Raw genomic sequence first — 16,907 nt, forward strand, 5'->3', positions numbered from 1 at the left:
AAGTATTAGCGCTACACAATCTCTCTTATCCTAAACCTCTAACTGTGAGTGGTATTTCATCGTTATGGAAATAGGAATAACCATGCTTGCTTACAGCACCTTGTATATGGTAAGATGTAATCTATCCATTACAATTACTCACAATTTCTGTTTGGTTGATGTAATGATGGCTTATTTTCTTTTAATTCATGCGTTTATTTTATACACAAATGTTTCTATTCTGTAATGCTGACGATACTACATTCTAAAATACACATTATAAATCTCAGCAGCAGAAAATCTTAGTAAAATATCTGACTGCATAATCCATATGGTCTGACTAGTTCATTTATTAGGAGTCTCTTATGATCAACATCTGGTGGGATTAGACTGTTCTGAACAATAAGGACTTAGCTTGCAGTACTTACATGCAGCTTTAGTGAACAGAAAGGTTGTTGAAAATATCTGTTGCGAAGTTGTATGATTAATCTAAAAATTACTAAGTTTATCTTGTAACTAGCTGTTAGGATTAAATGAGCAAACTATACCTTTAGATGTCTAATATGAAACCTAGTTTGAAATATTAATCAGTGGAGATACTTGAATCTAAACTATCACCACTAGACTGACAGTTCTTTGGGAATCTCCTTTCTTTACTATTTTGTGGGAAAAAGGGATAAAATTGTCATGATAAAAATGAAGTACTGTGGCAAAATGGACACTAGATATATATTATTGGTGAGAACGTGCTCGTGCATAAAATCATACTGAAGTCAGTATTGTCTGCTCACCTGAAATATAGTAAGTATGTGTGTCACTGTTGTATCGTACAGGAAGTAAAAACCATGCCAGCAATTGAAATCTGGTGTTAGGGATCTGGAAGTACCAATAGCCCTTTTCTGACCCTGACCGGTATCCCAGGGCTCTCCCAATCCTACTCCCCATGATGGCCCAGGGCCATCAGTCCCTGCCCCAGTTATGCTGCAGGAGTGCTGGTGTTTGTCTCCATCACAGCTGTGCCTGACACGGACACACAGACTAATTTTCCAGCTTGACCTCATACCTCTCTTCTCAGTATGGACCTGCCCAGCAACCACCATCTGTATATGACCCAGCTTTCTCTCACCAGACCCAATCCTGTCTCTGACATGTGGATTGCTTCCAGCTTTACCTTGGACTCTGAATTTGACTGATGGTGTAGACTTATGGTAGAAAATGATGGTTGTCTCCAAACCTGTCCTACTACCCTCACTAGGGCACTGAGAGATGGAGCCCTGGCAGGGGAAGCCCCTGGTCCAGTTGCTGTGTAATGGCACTTGCTTTTCTCTTCCTTAGGGAGAAGCCTACCCATACAGTTTCCAACATTTGTTTTCTTTCCTTAAACATAAGCCCATTCTTCCTGATACAGGCCATAATAATGTTGTAGTTTGGTCTCATCTAGACTCATTGCTTTTGCAGCCCATTTAGTCATTCTGTCTACTCTCTCAATTTTCTAGAGATTAAAGAAATTCATTTCTTCCTTTTCAGTGTGAATTCTTGGCTCCTCAAAACCCCTGTATTTCTTCCTTCACAGGTGCAGGGTCAGGGACTTTGTTGTTTGCCTCTCAAACATCACTGAATTTGATACAGCAGCTATGAGGTAGGCAAGTATTGCTACCATCTACATCACAGAAAAGAAATACAGCCAAAGTTGGTAGCAAACTTTAAAATCTTATTTAGGTCATGAGCTGTACCACGGAACAGCTCTGGCAGGCTGAGGAATAGAAACCAGTTCTCTTGCGTCTCATCCATTGTCTCAAGCTCAAGGGCCATCTTTTTTTCCTGTGTTCTTTATGTGCAGTCGCAAAATCTTTTTTTGTGAGCTTGTTTCTGGGTGAGCATATTTGTCCCCTAAAAATTTTTGAAGATGACTATATCTATTAAAAATATAGTAGAGTGAAACACCAATTCACCCAGCTTTGCATGAAGAACAGTATAGGAACACTCTCTTTTTTTTACAGTGAGTAAAGGGCCAGGTTCTGCCAGCAGCTTTTTTTGACTATCAGGTCTGATAAGCCCTGTTTTGGGAAAATGAAATATTGGTTTCTTTAAAATGTATAAAATTGTAAACAGCCTTCACTAAATTGCTAACAGTGGACAAAAGTAACATGGAACTATAATACTTCTGTTTTTCAAGTCAAGGTTTAATTGCAAAATTCAGATCCCCACCAGAGTTTAATGCATAGTTTTATACATCAGTTTCCTCCAGCTAAAGTTAGCCTATACCACTCAATACTTAAGTAGAAGTGCAGTTGGTTTTTTTGGTTGTTGTTTTTTTTTAAGATTTCCTTTACTAAGAGTTGGTAGAATGAAACAATTACTGCTGAGCTCTCAATCTGCTTATACTGCTGGTGATACACATTCCAGGACCACAGTCATCTGCTTAAGCAAAATATATAGTATTTTGAATTCTCAGTTTCACAAACATTGTCCAAAATTGTGGCATTTTCTACAAGAATTGGTAGCTGCAGAATTGGTGCCAGTCTTTTTGAATTCCAATGGCAGACACATATCCAAATCAGTAGAATCCATAATAAAATTATTTGGAAGAATTAAAAGACTTCTTTAAGAAGACAAGCACAAGTTCCAGTACTGTGTCAACTGATATTTAGAATATTTAGGAAGTGAAGAACATGAACATGGTAAGTAGAAATCAAAGAGTGAAAAATGTAGTGAAAATACCCTGAGATCAAAGTGCTAGATTAGATTTGTCAAATGAGTGAAAGTATTGAAAGAGGAAAAAAAAGGCATTGTTTTCTACAAAAACGATGACAGTGTAAATTCTTGTGAAGCTCCCAATATCTAGTTGCGATAATGGAAGAAGAGAAACATTTTTCTTTTGGCAAGATCTCCACAACAAACTCATCTACAAAACAGGCATTATCTGATGGTGGCAGTGAAGAGGAGTTTGCAGCTCTCTGGCACCAACTCCAATAAAGAGTGCCTTTTGGGAGCTTAAGCTGTAGTTCAGTGGGAAATCCAAGAGCTCTTTCAAATACTGATCTTCTAAAATATAGGGTAAGAGGAAAAGAGAAATTTTCAGTAGCTGAATTTAAATAAGTGCTGCTCAGAAAAAAAATGTTATGGTTCATAAGAAAGCCCCTTCCTATGTAAGAGAAAGGAACATCTCAATTGCAAAGTTCACAAATTCTAGCATGGCAAGTTACTAGCCAGTGTGAATGGATAATTTTTCTCATCAAATGTCAGCTTTGTGGCCTCCTCTGAAGCCCATCTATATGTGTTAGTCTATGTTAACAATGTTTAATTTTTATCATTTTTCAGTGATCTTATTTGACAAAAAGTTATTGGGAGTGGATCAGCTGTTTCCTGGTCAGATCAAGTGAATAATGTTGATCTAGTCTCCCTGAGATTGCAGAAACTACTAGAAACCATTTCACACACACACACACACACACACACACACAAAAAAAAAAAAAAAAAAAAAAAAAAAAAACTTGAGAAAATATTAGAAAAGTAAGCCTTCAACAACAACAAAAACAACTTTCTTTATAACAGAAAGTAAAATACTGTGGGTAAAAACTTAGGACAATTTGTATACTTTTGGAAAGTACTAAATAAAAGTCTACTTTTTCTAAGCAGCGTATGATAGTTCTCATGAACTTTCATGCTAAGTAGAAGAATTTTGAATATTAGCTAAACTGTGATCAACAGAAGTCTATTTCCTTTGGTATTACAATTATTATTCGTCTGTTTCAGAAAGACAGTTTTACTTTGTATCGAGAATGAACTGTGTTTTCTCCTGTAGTATAAAAAAAGATTGAGGGAGTTGGGCTTCCTTAGCTCGGAGGTTTCAGGATGACCTCATTGTGACCTTCCAGTACTTGAGGGGAGCTTATAAGCAGGAGCGGGGGTGACTTTTTACATGGTCTTGTAGTGATAGGACAAGAGGGAATGACTTTTAACTAAAATAGAAAAAAATTAGATTAGATGTTAGGAAAAAATTCTTTACTCAGAGGACGGTGAGGCCCTGGCACAGGCTGCCCAGAGAATCTGTGGTTACTCCATCCCTGGAGGTGTTTAAGGCCAGGTTGGATGGGGCCCTGGGCAGCCTGAGCTGGTGGATAGCAGCTCTGCTCCTTGGCACAGGGTTGGGACTGATAGCCTTTAATGTCCCTTCCAACCTAAGCCATCCTGTGATTCTATGATAAGCAGCAGCTAATGGGATTTTTGAAACTAAAATATCACTAATTTTACCAGTATGCTAGGAGAAAAGCAATTTATTTATTTATTTATTTATTTAGGTCAGTGAGTACTCTTTCACAGAATGTGCTTAAGAACTAACTATAATATCACAAAAAGATGAAGAATGTAGTTCAAATTTTGGAGGACACATTCGGACTGTTACTTCTGTAAAACTGATTAATTGTTAATAAAGTAATTGCCTATATGTCCACTTTTTTTTAGTCATTGTAAAAAACCTGATAAGAAAACAACATGGCTCAATAATTTGGAAACATGGCTAAAATTGTTATGATGAAGCTGTGGCCAGGAAAGAAGTAATAGAATCATAGAATCATACAACCATTTGAGTTGGAAGGAACCCTTACAGGTTATCTCATTCAACTCCCTTGCAATGAACAGGGACACCTACAGCTACATCAGGTTGCTCAGAGTAGACTGATCTTGAGTGTCTCCAAGGATGAGGCTTCCACCACCACTTTGGGCAACCATTACCTCACCACCCTTATTCTAAAATTTTTTTTCCTTATATCCAGTCTAAATCTCCCCTCTTTTAGTTTAAAATTACAAAGACAATAAAAACAGTAATTGTAGTAATGTTATTTAAGAAGTACTTCATTGGTCAACCAAGAAATTTTCAGAAAGTACAAAATGTCCTCCTTTTAACGAAAAACTGTGCCCTATCTAATAGTAAAGCACCAAAAATAGTTGCTTTGTGCTTTGTCAATAGTGCATAACCATAAAATACAGCAAACAGAATCACTTACATGCATAGATCATGTGAGACAGTCACAAACATGTTAAAGAAAAGCAGAAGGATAATCAAGAGATGAATTTGTAAAGCTCCCAGTTGAACTGAGATGTCTCACCTGTCACAAATCATGTCCCACTGCACCCTCTAGATTTTACTGTATCCTGAGTTTGACAGGCTTTCAGCAGAGGAAATATAGCAAAACTTGGATCTTGTTTTCAGATGGCCAGAGTGTCTTCTCAGAAGATAAATTTTACAGTTATCGAAATTCTAATAGAGAAGTTTCTACTGCTGAAGTACAGATAACATTTCCATTTTTTTTCTTGTCCGTATAAATATATATAATATGTTTTTTGATTATTCAGTATGAACTGTGCTTATCTTTCAAAGGAGGTTAAGGAAATGGAGTGCTAGGAGAGAGATTTAAAAGATGTAATTCTACAGATCCATACAGAGGTTTATTGAAAAGTATCATCATACAGTCTATAGAATTCTACATTTTCCTATATAATGTCACATATATTTCTCTTCCATGAGTTGTATTTCCTGTGATTTTATATGATACTTGTTTTTTATTTCTCTTTTATGCTGTGATTTGCTTCTCCTGTTTCTGATGTTATCACAAACAAAAAAGATGATCAGTGAAATAAATGTGGTGATAATTTTATTAAAATAATATCAGAACACATCTTTCTTCACTTCGGTCTGTAACCATGTTATCTCCAGCTAAAATTATTTTTGCTCATGTATTAGGAATAGTAATATGAAGCTCTGTTTTTGGAGTCATGTGGCTGGAGGAAAATCATCAGTGATTAAGATAGAAAACTTTGAAGTAGTTAAATGAAAAAAAAAAGGAGAAGAAAGAAAAAGAAAAACGCCCTAAATCTGTAACCAGATTGTTCCATGTTTTCTGGCTTCTTTGTGCTCTTAGGCAGCTCAAAGATGACAAAGTCTTGCCACCGTAAAAATAGATGAGAAAATCTGTTCATAACATGGTTGCTTGTGTCACCTTTAAGCAAAACATACCACTTGCTGTCCCATGAAAACATGCATGTTGTAAGAAAGGAGAAGGGCTCAGAGGAATGCATTAGGCTTTATCAGCCTCTAAGCAACATGCACTAAGCTCTGCTGGTTCATACTAGGGCCAACTGCAGATGTTTTCAAGTCAGTCCGCAGAATCAACAATATGTAAGAGTTCTCTTGATGAGTCTTTCCCCTTTATATGGTCTCAATAATTGCTTTGGCTACATGAAAGGTTTTGGTGTTAGAACCACTGGAAGTACACAAGAATCATCCCGTCCCACGTTGCAAAGTGGAAACTCACTGTGCATTTTTCATCACATGTAATAAAAGCTTTTGATCCAGTAGAGTGATGGATAGTAGGTTATAATGGTAAAAGAATAGGGGCTTGATCAGTTTTCAGAAGAAATTGAAAAGAATTGGAGCACATACATCATCACTGAAACCATTGCTTGTCTTTAAAGTGATAAATATAGTCCATCTGCTTCCTTCTCACTGAGTCTCAGTTTACTAGTTTGCCTTTTTCTCAACTTCTGACAGGTGAGGAATGATCTGACTGGCGTCCTGTATGGTGAAGATATCGAAATTTCAGACACTGAGAGTTTCTCCAACGACCCTTGCACAAGCGTAAAGAAGCTTAAGGTATGTGCTACTGTTTGAGAAATAAAGTAAATACTGATTGTGTTGTGGCATTTGATTTTTTTTTCCTCTGTAGGAAAGAAATGAAAGTTAAATTTGATAGCAGAGTAACTTAACATCTTTCTCTTATTGTCGTGATTTTTTAGGTACTTGGCATCTGCTGAAATTAAAACTATATTTTAGCAATATTATGAAGTGCAACCAATCATAAATTAGACATTGGAAACATGAATCTTACACTGCATGAGAACATGAAAAAATATTCGAGCAAGAACAGAAAGCATTTTTAAATAGTGAAGGTCAAATCGCAGTTTGCATCTAATATATAAAGTACAGAATTAAAGCCTCAACCCTGTAGATATTTAAATACGTGTATAAAAGGGGGAAAAATACCTAATAAATGGAACGCTATTTAAATACTAAAATTTAAACAAAGATATCAGCCTATATAAGTTTAGGTCACTGCTGAGACCAACTGGAAAAGGTCAGAAACATGATAAACTAAGGGTACATTATTATTTTTGCATAATAGAGGTGCAAGCTTGAATGCTTAAAGTATTACTGGGTAAACATCATGTTTGTATGTAACCATTCACGTCTGTCTGATCTAAGTCAGTTTGTATTTCCTGTCTGTCATCAAAAAGACTTCAGTATGTGTTATCAGCAAAGTCGACATTTTTGGCCAGGTGTTTAACCCCTCGTATCAGAAAGCTAAGAACTCTGAAGCCAGCTCTTTAAACCAGTGGATGACGTTTGAACAAGAACAGATGCATATAAGCAAGTATGTTTAGGCTGGAGCTTAGGAAAAGCAGAAAGATTCCAGCTTTCCCATATGTCAACAACATTCTGTTTGTTTTATAGGAAAGATCAGATGAATCAATCAAACTGTATTCAAGGTATCCCTTGGTTTCCTCTTCAAAATGATTGATTACAAAAATAAATAAGCATATATATACAATAATTTGTTCTTTATAGGAATATATGGTGATTTGTCCTTAGGTATGCATCTCAGGCACAATTTACCTGTCCAATTCTGAAAATGTTCATTCTTTCCTTTAAGGAGATATAAACTTGTTGTAGTTAAACTGGTGTCTGTTTACTGTAATTGTGATGAAAAACAGACATGAAATACTTTCGCTTTCAGTAAGTACATTTAAATTAATGAAATGAGTGCTTATGCAATACAAAATAGAAATATCTACTATGATTTGCAGAAATATGCTTTCTATATTTTCCGCAGCAGCACCTTAAGTTTTACTACGTATTGACTCCAGTCTCTTTAAATCACAGTTAGAAAGTAAATTTACACTTAAGGATATTGTTAAAACTCATTTTTTGTAGCTCAGAGAAGGGGATGTTGGAGGATATGTGTTTGTACATCAACTTAAATATGCTGTAAAGTTCTACGCATGCATCATCTTGTTGCATGATCAACAACACTTCTGCTTCCAGTTCCCTTGTGTCTTGCGTGCAAGACAAAAAAATTGCAGTATATGAATTTAAGTTCAGTGAAATAGTTTGCTTCTTGTTTCTGAAATACTGTAGGTTTTCTGAATGCTGACCAAACATGATCTCCATCTAACAATCAAGTTAATTAAATTTTTAAAATTTAAGCCAAGGATAGGTTTGGATGCAGTCTCAGTGTAACTGAGTAGCATGCTTTCTTACTTTGTAGATATCTAGTTTTGTCAGCATGTTGTGTTGGTGGGAGCTGAAATCCCCTAGTTCACCTTCTCTATCAGTAATTCCATAGCTTAAGTTAGAGACTCACCTGTGGTTATACAAGTGGACATCCAGGCATTTAGAAGGCAGAACATATGGATACCTGTATTGACAAGGCTACCCAGCCAAGAGTAGATTTATTGATAACATCTTGACTGTCAGATATATGGTAGAGAATATGACAGAGTATCTGGGCAGCTCAATTTAGATATTTCATAAAGAGCCTGGCAAAGTATTGAGTCTTCATGGCAGATGAGATATTGTAGCAATCCTTCTCTGGAAAGCTGTGTAATACAACAGTGTGGTTTTATTCATTAGAAATGAGACCAATTAAAATCTGATCACAGGAGAGAAGCTCTGCAGGCTGAAAAAAAAACGAAAAAAAAAACTGCTTATTCCAGCATAACATGTTGCACTTGAAAGCTGAAGAGGCTAAAGTGTGCCTCATATCTGGAGTATTAAAAATTGCAGTGGAGTAGGCAAGTTCTTCTTCATCTCTCCATAGATCATCTTAGATATCTTGACCCTTACTGTCTTCAGGGTTTACTATGCCAGCTGCCAGTAGTATCAAAGACACTTTATATTTAGTGAATGAATAATATCCTCACCTGTGAGAAAGAAGGGAACAAGAGAGACATTTCCTTTTAAGGCTGTGCAGTTGTCTTTATTTATAAAATACGTTTTTATGGTGAGTCCACCACAGCTATGGGTAAATGAAATCTTATTGTTCTTCATTTTTTTGTTTGAACTTTAGTTCAAAGTGTGGAAACATATGTATTGCTTACTGAGGGGCAAAGCTTAAATGCTGATATTGCTGCTCTAATCTCTAGGAAGAGTAACTATGACAGCTCACCATCTGGCAAATGGTCTAAACTCTTGTCTTCTGAAGTAAGCACAGTTTTGTGAGTTGCCTTCCCCCCAGGATGTTTTGAATCATCTAATTGATCACTTGCCTAGTTCCATGAATTAAAACATCCTGTCAGGTATGCTTTAATTCTATACAACCAATGTACAGCTCTGTGAGAGAAAGAATACTTGGCACTTGCTGTGCTCCCGTGGGTGACCCCATGAAAGTTGTGCTGTGTTAACTTACATCAATCCCTTGAGGACTGATGTAAAGAAGTAGTGCAAATATACAAGGAAATTATACTGGTTAATTTAACAATGTGACCAAGAGAAGGATAAAATTATACCCCAGTGTCTGATGTTTCTCTTTATATATAGCTATAATGTGGTCCTGAGCCATGACCACTGAAATGAACCCACTTCTGATAAACTTCTTTGCAGTCTTCCTTATCCATATGGAAAAAAAATCTACATGATTTATTGATGAGTTATGTCCAGCCACAAGAATTTGAAGCTTCAGGATCTGTCTTTACAGGACAGAGTCAGCAGAATAGATCCAATCTTGAATTCAAGTGGATCTGGACTTATCTCTCATGTTGAATGTCATTCTGCAGGGACAGATTTGAGCAAAATCTGAAGGGAGATATGGTTGAATGGGGAATATTAGTGACAGGCGGACGGTTGGACTGGATGATCCTGGAGGTCTTTTCCAACCTTGGTGATTCTGTGATTCCATGAAAAAGCAGAGTTGGAGAGAAACAGACTTACCAAGGAGCATGTCATTGCGCCACGGAAAAGTGTTATGTGTGGAAGATGAAGAGCTGTTGCACAGATTTTCCTAAATGAGTTCCTCTTACATATGCTATGCCATACAATTCTTTAGTTAAATAGTTGCATGCCACTCTCTTTAAACTGTAATCTACAAAACCCCATATATGGCAACTCATGGCATTGTACTGATATCTGCATGGTTTATAAACAAGGGGAATCTCTTATCATTTTCGTTACATGACTAACCAACTCAAATTATAGATTTTGAAGCTGTAGAAAAAAAAAAGATATTAAGCCAGATACTCCCAGGCAGCTTGACCCTGCAATCTCATACCCTCTCATTTAACACAGCAGCATCTCTGACTTATACTGAAACTCCAGCTCAAAATTCCTTACTTACCCAGTGCTACATTCTGCTTCTCTGATTTCTTATCTCACTCTAAGCACTTTTGCCTAGACTCTTCTTCCATTTTCTTCTGAGAAAAGCTTGCTTTCTGAGATTGTAATTGTCCTAACTGTTCTAATAACTATTTATCAAGCTCACAATTTGCTGTAGTATTGAAAATCTTAATTGCTGTTATCTCCCTAGCTTTTTGCTCCCCCTTTACCTAATCAGTATATGTACTAATTGCCCAAATTCCTTGTCTGGTATGTCTCTCCTTTCTCTATACGTTGTTTGTTTTGTTTTTTTTTTTCTCACTGGATCCTACTCCAGTCATATTATTTATTGAGTGTCAGCATTACATTTCTGGATCCATTTCTGGCCACTCTTGAGCATGTGTGGGTTTCTCGGTTCCATCCAATGCTCTATATGGCTATTATTAAAGTTAAGACGAGTGAGGGGAGGACTCATGGTGGCCTACAGCTCCTCATGAGGGGAGCAGAGGGGCAGAGCAGAGCTCTACTCTCTGGTGATAGCAGCAGGGCCTGAGGGAACGGCATGGAGCTGTGTCAGGGGAGCATCAGGTTGGGGAGTTAGGGAAAGGTTCTGCACCAGAGGGCAGTAGGCATGGAACAGGATCTCCAGGGCCATGATCATGGCCCCAAATTGCCGAAGTTCAAGGAGCATTTGGACTGGCTCTCAGACATGCGGTTTGAATTTGGGTGGTGCTGTGTGGAGCCTGGAGTTGGATTCAGGGACCCTTGTGGGTCCCTTCCAATTCAGGATATTCTGTGATTTTAATTCAGTGAGTCTGAACATACAAGATTTGGGTCTGAGTTCTATTGCCAAACTGATTGTGCAGTGGTGTTAATATAAGACAATCCCTGCAGCCAGCAGGTATACTGAAATGGGATAGGATATTTCTAGGAAAAAAAATGGTATGGACTGTACACTTCTGACAGTGCTTTACAATAATAGAATAGTCCCTGTGGGGAACGTACCATGGCTTATGTGGTAATCAGGTGGAATTAATGCCCTCCTCCAGGGCACGGTACCATGGCACTATTAGACCTTCAGTTTGAGTGTTGTACAGCCAGTGAGCAGTGGTGATGCACATGCACTCCTATTCTCTGCACCCTGCCTACTCTCTCTGGAGCTCACAAACTATGCGACAGTGCATATAATATTTTCTTAAAATTAATTCTCAGCATGTGAATGAAAAAATGAAAAGTAATGTATTCGATTTTAATAATTCAGGGCTGTGTCATTTGTTTTTTTCAACCAACTTTTCCTACTCATATTAAATATGTGGTTTTATGTTCAGGGAGGTCAAACAATTTGGAAACAGAGTTCCGAAAGTGACTAAAATGATTGCTACAATATGAAAATTAAAAAATGTGGATGTGTGCCTTTTTTCCACATAATTCCTAAACCTATTTTTTGTGCTTACAAAAAATGTAATACTCTTGCTGTCAATGAGCATAAGTCATGTGATTTGTTGTTTAGTTTCACATGACCTCACTAGATTCATATTAAAAGAATCTAATCTATTTCAATAAGATTTATATTGCTTTATCAACCTGTGGCTGGCTATAAAAATAAAGTGTACTTATTTAAAATGCACAGGTTCAGAATGAACAAAGCACATTGTGTATTTTATGATTTTGACCATACTAAGATTAATATACAAGGGCTGCTCCAAATGTAATGCCTGCTATTTTATTATGTTGGCCCACAACATCAGAGGCAGATGTTGGTGGTATGGCAGTAGAGGTTGAACCTTCCCACCAGTATCCTGTTACACATTGTTACCGTGCGGCAGATGTCAGCAGAGGGGCAGTCTGACACAATGGTATTTGACGTGGAAGTGCTTATGAAGCAAAGGTGTGTCACTGAATTCCTCCATGCGAAAAAAATGGCACCCATTGACATTCATTAATGCTTGCTGAACACTGATGGAGACTGAATAGTGGATGTGAGCACAGTGAGATGGTGGGTGGTCACAGCAACAACGAGTCACTTCTGATGGTGCAGATATTTACGAGCACAGCATGCAGGCTCTTGTTCATCGCTGGTGACAATTCCTAGCTAACGGTGGTGGCTGTGCTGAAAAAGAGTGTTTTGTACCTAAGAATTTGCTCTCTCAGACAGTGTTTTTGTGCTCTTTGTGTCTCTTGTAGTTTCTGTGGAAATAAATAGGAGGCATTACTTTTGGAATGACCTCCATAGATTTTATGCACTGAATTGCAGAGGCATTATAGTATTTTTTCTGCATTGTCCATCATAATATTTTATGCTGACCAGGAGATAAACGTAGAAATTACCTACATTGAAAATCTTTGATAAACTGATTTAATTAAAGCTGAAGTGTTTTCACCACTGATAGACACAGTGAATCATCTGTTTCGTTTGTTCCTTAGAGAGGGAAAGAGCTGTTAGTAATTGTAATCAAGTATTTTATAAAATAAATGACAAATCACATTTGCTCAACCTATTACTGAGAACCCAGGTAATTTTTTTGTTTGGGGTTTTATAGAAGTTACCCCTTAATTTTTCATGTGTGAAAGAATAGTAGCCTAATTCCCGAAGGAATATTTTACTGCATATGCTCCCGAGTTTAGGAATGTTGTGTTAATGTACTTCAAAGAATGAAAGTAAAATGATGTCTTTTGACTTTAGTCATAGATTCACAAAGTGTGATGATTTTTTTCTTTTACTCTGTAGAGGTTGAGGGACTTGGGAACAGGGGTATTGACGATGTGTTATAGTGAGTACAGAGGAGATGCTGAATGAATAAAACCTTTAAAAATTTCCAAAGAGGACATAATATGAACACATTTTTATCTTATTTATGAATCCCAATTCTCTCATCTTCACATTATTTGTATAAACAGCAAAAAGCACATATTTTCAACTATTTTTAATAGGCAAAAGTAATAATAAAAGAAGAAAATCTTGCAAGGCATCAAAAGAATATTTACTAATTTAGTGTGTTTGAATAGTAGTATTTCACAAGATAAATATTACAGTTGTTCTTCTCAATAGCTCTATTGCTTAATCATTTTCTTCAGACACCTCTGCTGCCCTCTTTTTGCAGAGTTTCAAGATTTTGAACTTGTAGAAAATGTAATAGTTCTGAATGAATTTTGCTGTCTGCAGCTGTAATCTTTTCCAACTCTGTATATGATTTCAAAGGTCAGCTGAAGTTGTTTCTGGAAAGACTGCATCTGTATTTAACTTCCATGCATCTTATTTAATCTACAGAGTAATGATGTTCGGATAATCCTTGGCCAGTTTGATGAGGAAATGGCTGTGAAAGTTTTCTGCTGTGTAAGTAAATATATTTAATTGCATATCAGAATAAAAATGTTGTACATTGTATAAAAATATATGAGTATAAGCATGTCTTCATGTGGTTCAGCTTTGCCAAGACTTTTAGCCTCAAGGGAGGTTACACATGCTTAGCTCCATTTCTGTTTCAATAAAATACTTTGCACTTGACTTCAGAGGAATTTGGGCATGGCCTTCATGGTTAGCTTCTCATTTTTGCTTTCCTCTAATGGAATTAAATGCCATGTTGAACTTCAGCAGTTCTCTTCATAGCAGGTCCTGAGAAATGCTTGTACATATGTAGGAACAGATGCAGAGAACTGCCAGTTTTGCATTACGTCCAGTAGTTGTGTTCTCGTGCCTCTGTATGTATGTATGTATTTTTGCATGTTTTGCTTTGAAAGAATGACAAATTTAAACAGTTCCTATGCAGGCTAACAAAACAACTCCATAATTTCTGCTACCCAAGATGTTGTGGATGCCCCATCCCTGGAGGCATCCAAGGCCAGCCTGGACGTGGCTCTGGGCAGCCTGGTCTAGTGGCTGGCAACCCTGCACACAGCAGGGGGGTTGAAACTTGATGATCTTTGAAGTCCTTTTCAACCCAGGCCATTCTATGTTGTTAATTATACAGTCACCATTCACTTTCTGACTGCTGTACACTTGACATGTTCTTACAGAAAGAAAATATTATTTTGTAAAAAAAAAAAAAAAAGATTTTGAAGTAAAAGAAAGATACTAAGACCAGTATGTATAATTTCATCATGTATATCTTCACAGTTTCTCTGTGTGTATTTGAATGTACTGCAGCCGTGCACAAACAGGAGTGAAATGTGGATCTTTTTTTTATCTGCTCAGTAAATAGATAAATCACGAACAGGCAGATTTTTGTGGCCTTAGTTTTGTATTGGTATTGAATTCTATGTCTTAGTAACCAGATTCATCCAGTGTGAGCCAAGAAAAGAAAGAATTTGATGGAAAAGCAGTAATGATGCCTTCTAAATTGCAAGGGTGCCTTTTGATGTTCACTTAGACAAAGCTACCTATCCGAGCAAAGGAAGGAAAGGCAAATGTTCAAAATCGAAGTGCTTCATGTGCCTCATGTATTGGCTGTTATTCAGCAGTTGTCATAGTTGCTGGCAAAATTTGGAAAAGGGATATTGCCGAGTATATTTGGATGGAACAATATCTGTTTGCATCCAAAAGGAAATGGAAAACATTATTTCTTTGTCATTTTTCTCATCTCTGATCAGTCTTTGTATATAGATCTTTTTGTTCCAGCATTTAAATTGGTTTGACAAAGATAATCTCCCATTTTTCCATTCCTGCAAGAAGGCTCCTTTTCTGGCCCACATCCTCCACAGGTACTTGATAGCTAGGCTTCATTTGCCCGGCTGAGGTGTCCTAGTCACAGCTGTCTGCCAACGCAATACTAGACAACATTTTGACCTCACTAAGGCCTCTGCACTTAGTATGCTGTTGCCTTCCTCTCTAGTTATGTTTTATGTTTGTGTACCTATGAGGATGCTGAAGAAATCCTAGAAACCCCCATGGGTAGGGTGTCCTCTTGTCCATAATGTTCTAGTGTGAATAATTTATGGTAGATCTACCGCTTGCACACAAAAGACTGGTGCAGCTTGCCACAGCAGCTGTTAGATACTAACAGGAGAAGCCTGTGTAATTCAAGTTCCAGGAGTGAGGGCTTCTTCTAAAAGTACATTAATGTCAAAAATAATAAGGTGGATTTTTCTGTAGCCTGGAGAAATCCAAGAGATTATGTATTTATGGTTGTTTAAATGTATTAGTATGAGAGTTCCAGCAGGAGAGGACAGTTCAAAGTAGGTCATTTATGTATTAGTGCACTACAATATGTCAGTAAGTTTGCTATTAGTCATAAAATATATTGTTGACACATGCACTCCTACAGCTGTGTCTAAATGCACAATAACTTAGATATGTCAAGTTTTTTAACCCCCTTCCCCAGGCATAACTTCAGACAGGTTTGTGATTCCCTTTTATATTTTGCAGGGTAGTTGATGTCAGTCAGAGCAAGGTGTTACGTATCCAATTGTATCAGTGGAAAAAATATATATTCATTTCTGATTGTGCTTATGACTATTCGCTAATGATTTCTGTAGATGGGAAAGTCTTTAACGTCTGTATCGGTTTTCTGGCTGTGTACTAAAATTATATGCTGTGGGATTTCCTCAGGACCTCCATATGCTCATTTTCATTTTACCTGGTTATTCCCTGTGCACACATGCATACACACACAGAAGATGCATAGCACATAACTCAAAGATAAATGGACTGAAAGACAGTCTAATTCAGAGGGGAACTTTAAAAACATGACACCACTAATTCAAGCCTAAGTGAATGTTAGCAGGTGTTTCTTATGATGTTTTAAATAAGCTTAGCTATTCGTTTAACACTAGTGTCAAAAGCAGTTAGCAATTTTAAATCTAAGGGAAATCTTCGCTTTCTAATGCTGTTTTCACCTCCGTGGGATGAATGTGATGTTTTTTGTGGAATAAAAATTAGAGAATTTTGCTCAAAACTTAACAATTCAATCAAAACATTCAGCTGTGTTGGACGGATGTCATCTGATAATCATTTGAAATTGGACTGAACACTACCTACCCAATGAAAACTTCAAATTCTGCCAAAAAAAGAAAGCTAAAAAAAAGTTGTTAATGGGAATTTTTCCAAGACATCGCCTTTAAGCCATAACCAAACTAGACTGATGCCTAGTTGATATAATTATCTGTCTGAAGACAATTAAAGAAAATGAATATTATGTATAGGTCACTGTCTGAGATTTTGGTGACTCTTCTAGTAAACAATAGTAACGAAGGCAAGGCTTAATCAGCTCTTTTGATACAGAAGAACTGGACTCTAGTCTCCTTGAGGTGACAGTTTTACTGCTGAGTCTCTGTTTTGGAATTAAAGGCACCATTGATTTCTAATGAGAAACAGATGGAGGTTCATTGCAGTGCAGAAGTTTATAGGCATTCTTGCAGAGGTGGGATGTAGAATGTGTCAATGCTGGCATGACAGAAACATGATGGAAAGACAACAGGAGTGAGGTTTTGCAGCCAGTTTTGCACAACATACCAGAATTTATTTGCTACACACAGAAAGATTTCTTACAGAGGCTGAGGTAACTTATCTCTGATTTCCACTTGATTCCACATCTCAGATCTGCAGTGTTGAAAGGAACACTGCCTT

General features: G+C 37.1%; 1 protein-coding gene across 1 annotated transcript in view; it reads left to right on the forward strand.

Annotated features, from left to right (window-relative positions):
• GABBR2 (gamma-aminobutyric acid type B receptor subunit 2) overlaps positions 1–16,907 on the forward strand; it is a 465,848-nt gene that overhangs the window by 216,969 nt on the left and 231,972 nt on the right. Inside the window, exons 4-5 of the mRNA XM_021388070.1 lie at positions 6,530–6,631; positions 13,614–13,679. Coding sequence (XP_021243745.1) covers positions 6,530–6,631; positions 13,614–13,679 — 168 coding nt within the window. The remainder of the gene's footprint in view (positions 1–6,529; positions 6,632–13,613; positions 13,680–16,907) is intronic.

The sequence above is a fragment of the Numida meleagris genome, chromosome 2 (assembly GCF_002078875.1).
Source record: "Numida meleagris isolate 19003 breed g44 Domestic line chromosome 2, NumMel1.0, whole genome shotgun sequence".
In the NCBI taxonomy this organism is placed as follows: domain Eukaryota; kingdom Metazoa; phylum Chordata; class Aves; order Galliformes; family Numididae; genus Numida; species Numida meleagris.